The sequence below is a fragment of the Octopus bimaculoides genome, chromosome 2 (genome assembly GCF_001194135.2).
Source record: "Octopus bimaculoides isolate UCB-OBI-ISO-001 chromosome 2, ASM119413v2, whole genome shotgun sequence".
Taxonomy (NCBI): Eukaryota; Metazoa; Mollusca; class Cephalopoda; order Octopoda; family Octopodidae; genus Octopus; species Octopus bimaculoides.
In genome coordinates, this window is record NC_068982.1 from 75,194,473 (window position 1) to 75,199,779 (window position 5,307).

At 32.2% G+C, this 5,307-nt stretch overlaps 1 protein-coding gene across 1 annotated transcript in view; it reads right to left on the minus strand.

The window, feature by feature from the left end:
- Positions 1–4,693, minus strand: part of LOC106873354 (E3 ubiquitin-protein ligase NEDD4) — a 353,166-nt gene extending 348,473 nt beyond the window's left edge. Inside the window, exon 1 of the mRNA XM_052965854.1 lies at positions 2,277–4,693. Coding sequence (XP_052821814.1) covers positions 2,277–2,417 — 141 coding nt within the window. The 5' untranslated portion in view covers positions 2,418–4,693. The remainder of the gene's footprint in view (positions 1–2,276) is intronic.
- Between the last annotated feature and the right edge of the window lie 614 nt (positions 4,694–5,307).

Consider the following 5,307-nt stretch of genomic DNA (forward strand, 5'->3'; position numbering starts at 1 on the left):
TATATATATATATATATATATATATATATATGCACACATATATATTTATATATCACAATATAACACATATATTTATCTCTGCATAGATACACCAAAAAATCAATATTGTATATAGTTTCGTTCTAAATTAAAATATGTAAAATCGCACATATTTGCATATATATATATATATATATATATATTATCCTCTACATTGGAGAAGTAAAAAAAACAGCATGATATACATACACGTACGTGTCTTTTAATTCATAGTCACACATACACTCACGCATATACTGACACACACACATACGTACATATGCACCCATGTGTTATATATTTTGTGTACACACACACACACACACACACACACATATATATATATATAATATACATATGTATTTGTGTATATAAATGCGCGCGCGCACACTGCATGTCTTCGAAAATAATTCCTTGAATGGGTCTTTAAAGCCTATAATTTCTCAGAAGTCGAAACGATGTTTTTAACTCCATGCCATTCTCAAGGGCACTTTAATTTTGAAGCAAAATTATGAAGCTTTTAATTAAGATCTTGAGTAATTATTTTCATTCCAAAATTATCTGTTTTGGAGGGGTGATGATAGAAATTTTCAAAATGTGTACAAATATTTAAAATACACAGTGTGTGTGTGTGTGTGTGTGTGTGTGTGTGTGTTGTGTGTGTGTCAACTATGCAAGGTTACATTTAGAAAGATCAGCTGCTACAAATTCAATTATAAATCATCTTTCAACATCTTCCATCATCAACAACAAAACTGAAAAACAGAGGGGAGCCCCAGCAAGGCCGCAGGTTAAAGAAGAAAATGATAGATAGATAGATAGATAGATACAGACAAAATAAATAGGTACACAGAGACATATAGACAGTATATTTACAAAAGCGTCAGATTTATGAGGGAAGGGGGAGAGGTGGAGGTGAGTGCTGCGAGATTTAAATATTCATGTTTCTGAAGGGCATTAGCTATGTTAGTGGAGATAGTACTGAATAATAATTGTAATTCAATTAAGACAGATATATATATACGCACATATAAGAAGTTTAGTCTCGCATTGCAGTAGCGTGTACAAGTTATACACACAGCTATATATAAATATGCAGGCTGATATGTTCAAAGTCGGAAAAAATATATACACAAATGTATTCATGCTGGCATGAAAAAACGGACGTAAAACGAATGCGCGCGCGCACGCAAGTGCATACTGACACATACATTTACATATATATATATATATGTGCACAAACATATATTTACCTACATATACCTATACAGACCTATATAATCACACACATATACATATATATATATATATATATATATATATATATATATATATATATATATATATATACACACACACACACATATATATATATATATATACATACACACGAACACACGATGTGTATTCATGTGAAGAATTCACATTAAAAACACAATAGAACCGGTAATATTGGGAAAGTAAAAGTACAAGAGACGCAAAGGGTTGTTATAAATATTTTAGTGTCATTACCTGAGTTTGGCATAAATTTATATTTCTGCCAAACTACAGTAAAGGACATTCAGGTGGATGGAATAAACAGAATCATTATTTGCTTATATCAGAAAAATTCTTGAATTTCTTGACTTGTATAATTTTATTCTTTTACCATTCGTTTTGATGAAATATTATATTTTGTTATATGTAGTATATATAATTAGGAGGGGGAAATCATTAAATGGATAATTATAGTTTCTTTTTAAGAAAAAAAAAAACGAAGATGTACATTATAAATATTTATAAACGTTAAATCCATAAAAATAATATTGATTCTGTCACCTTTTAAAGTACAAGCACACACAGGATACATGTATGTATTAATGCATGTAGATTTAAACGTGTACATGCATGTATATGCCAATGACATATATGACACACATATGCGTGTGTACTAATTCTTGCAAAAGTATGTATGAGTTACAGATAGATATAACACACTCATGTATTTGTATGTGTGTGCGTGCGTATATAGATATACTACGGGGTAATATATAAAAATTTATATAATTGAAGAGAGTTTTCTTTTTTTTTATTTATTTCTGTTAAAAGACAATATTATAGGCGGGAAAAAGATAAAATAAAATAATGAAGATTATACAGAAAGGTGAAATTTTCATCTTGTACAGCGAATGCTTATTGGCGTGAATGACGAAAACCTTGATAAAGAGAATGGGACGCAAGAAGTAAAAATAAGACAGTCAATATAAGTTTTATCTTACCTGTGTACGTTGGCGAGAAGTACGATTGTTCCAGAGTCCACCCAGTCCACCTCCTCCTGCCCAGCCACCGTCAGTCGGGGTACATGGCTCACTCCGCTGAGAATGGACCTGAAGTGAAGCTCTACGGCGATCGGAGGGCATGTTCGGCGGCGTATCCAGGGCGGCTGGTACCGGTAATAATGATGGTAACAAAAAAAGCTAGTCTAAACGACAACCACCACTACTACGATCACGATGACAACAAAACTAATTTTCTTAGAACTAATCACAAGTTGCTGTCAAGAGGAAGATCCGGTCCCGGTGCAAAACTAACAGACGGATCTTTTAAATTGGTTCCCTCTAACATAGATTACAATGTGTGTATGTTATGTATATGGGTGCGAGTGCATATATTTATATGTATGTATGTTATAAAAGAGTTTATTTTTGGTGTCGTCCTCTTTTGCTGGAGGTTAACAGAATAATATAAAAATTCGACTTTCTCTTTGAACGGAGGCCACCCCGGACTAAAAAATAGAAATTTTGTTACACACCCAAAATATGACAACTACGGGTTGTTGACTTGTCTTTTGGATCTAGTTAATTAAATTTTACTTCACTTTCGCCTTCTTTTTCTCTCCCTCTCTCTCTCTCTCTCTCTCTATATATATATATATATATATATATATCTCAATTTTTATCTTTTATCTCATCTTTTTCAGTTTTTTTTCTCTCTCTCTCATTCATTTCATCTTTCCCTCTCTATTGGCATGTGCGTGAAGCTCTAAATTTTTCTTTTTTTCTTTCTTTTCATTTTAAAATTATAAATCTATAAATGTATATTTTTTCATTCTTACAGCCTTATTTTCTTATTATGTTTATCTATACCATTCTTCAGTATGTGTGTGTGGTTGTAATTTTATTCCGCTTATGCACCTCTATACATATAAAAATATGTCAGTGTCCGTTTGTATACACTTTACTTGCTGTTTATATCAATGTCCCGGTGTGTGCCTTGAATTATAAATTTCTCTATTTATTTACTGTGTTTGTACTGCAGTAGGAGGAATAAATAATACATTCCTTAAATTTTTACCAAACACATATCATGTGTTATTAGGCAATTTTGGATTTTCTATAATGCCAATGCAATAATGTATGTTTATCTAAGATGTGTGTGCACGTAAAATTTTTGTATATGATTATACATTCCAAAACATCTTATACACATACAGACGCGTGTGTCTGTGTCTATGTGTGGTGGGTACCTCCTTGGGAATTAACTAATAAACTGAACATTATCTTGTATTTAGTTTAATGATCTATATATTAACATAATCCTTTAGTCGTGAGTAATGACCACGACACGAAAAAATAGACAACAATATCAAAGAATACATTCTGCTAATTCCATCATTTTTTTTTTTTTTTAATGCATTCCATTATTGGTATATTCCACGACCTTCGTTGCCATCATATTTTTTCCTCTGAACGAGCGAAAATGATTTGCCCAACTGGGAATTCTTAGACATTATATTTATAGTCGCAAACCTGAAATCAGTTTCATTATAAATTTGTCCGCATTCTTGAAGTCGTTACAGGAACATTTTTGGTATTTTTGTGTGGGTCTTCCGCTTACCATTCAGTGTAACTTCCTAATTGCCAGACGATCTTGAGGCTAGACGTAATTCTCAGTGGTATTCCAAAGGACCTCAGGTGTTTTCCTTAGCATTCCGTCTTTCATCACACTCTAGTTGCAAGGACACATGCTGCCTGTAGTTAGCATTTTGTTGTGTTGCTATTTGATACACTATTCAGCATGCGATTAAACTATGATTTTTTTTTTTAATATTATTAGGGGGGGGGGCATTTCCTGTACCTCTCAGATTTGCCAGTTGGTATTAAATTAATCGGTATTCATTCCCACAGAATCTGATTGCGACTTTGTTGCAATCTCTGCAAGCCTTCTTAGCCAGTCGAAATTTTCAAATCAATGAAACCATTTTATTTTAACTCCTAACTGTTATTGTTGTTTCTTGTCTGATATATTGGTTCTTCAGGTTGGAAGTGAATAGGCCAGAATGAAAGGAGCTTATTCAAAGAAAGGAAAATATTTCATGAAGTGGTTGCCTGTATTCAGGAAATAGATTATATAGATAGACAGGCAGATGTGTATATGGATGGATGTTTGTATGTGTGTGTGTGCATACGTTCTGTCTATATGTTGATATATATCTATATATATATTAAGATGAGAATGAGTGTCTGTCTATCTGTCTCTGTGTCTGAGTGAATCCCTAAAACCTGAGAACTACAGAACCAATTTCATTCAAATTTTACACATGCCTTACTTAGGGTCCATGTAGTGTCATAGGCCCCAAAATTTTTTAACTTCTTGCCTACTGCGAGCCCAGAGCAATATCATATCTCCTCCATTATTTCAGTATTACGTGTCAAAAGTGAAACAATAACATCTCTCTATTGTAATGTTAGATATTTTCACTTTAATAGTTTCACTTTAATACTGAAACTATTATCTCACATATATACAAGCATACATACATGTATATATATTGTGTGTGTGTGTGTGTATATATATATATATATATATATATATATATATATATATATATATGTATGTATGTATGTATACATCTGCACAAATGTATATATATAGATGTATATACATAGATGTATATATATACATGTATATATACAGATGTATATGTATAGCTGTATATGTATACATGTATATGTGTAGCTATATATATAGAGAGATGTACATGTAATATGTACACATATATATACACATATATACGCCCATACACACACACACATATACATAAGTGCAGGTGTAGCTGTGTGGTAAGAAACTTGGTTCCAAAACACATGGTCCTGGGTTCAGTACTACTGTGTGGTGACTTGGTATGGGTCTTCTGCTGTAGCCTCAGACCAACCAAAGCCTTGTGAGTGGATTTTGTAGACAGAAACTGAAAGAAATCAATCGTATATATATATATGTATATATGTAAGTGTATGTGTGTTATTTCTT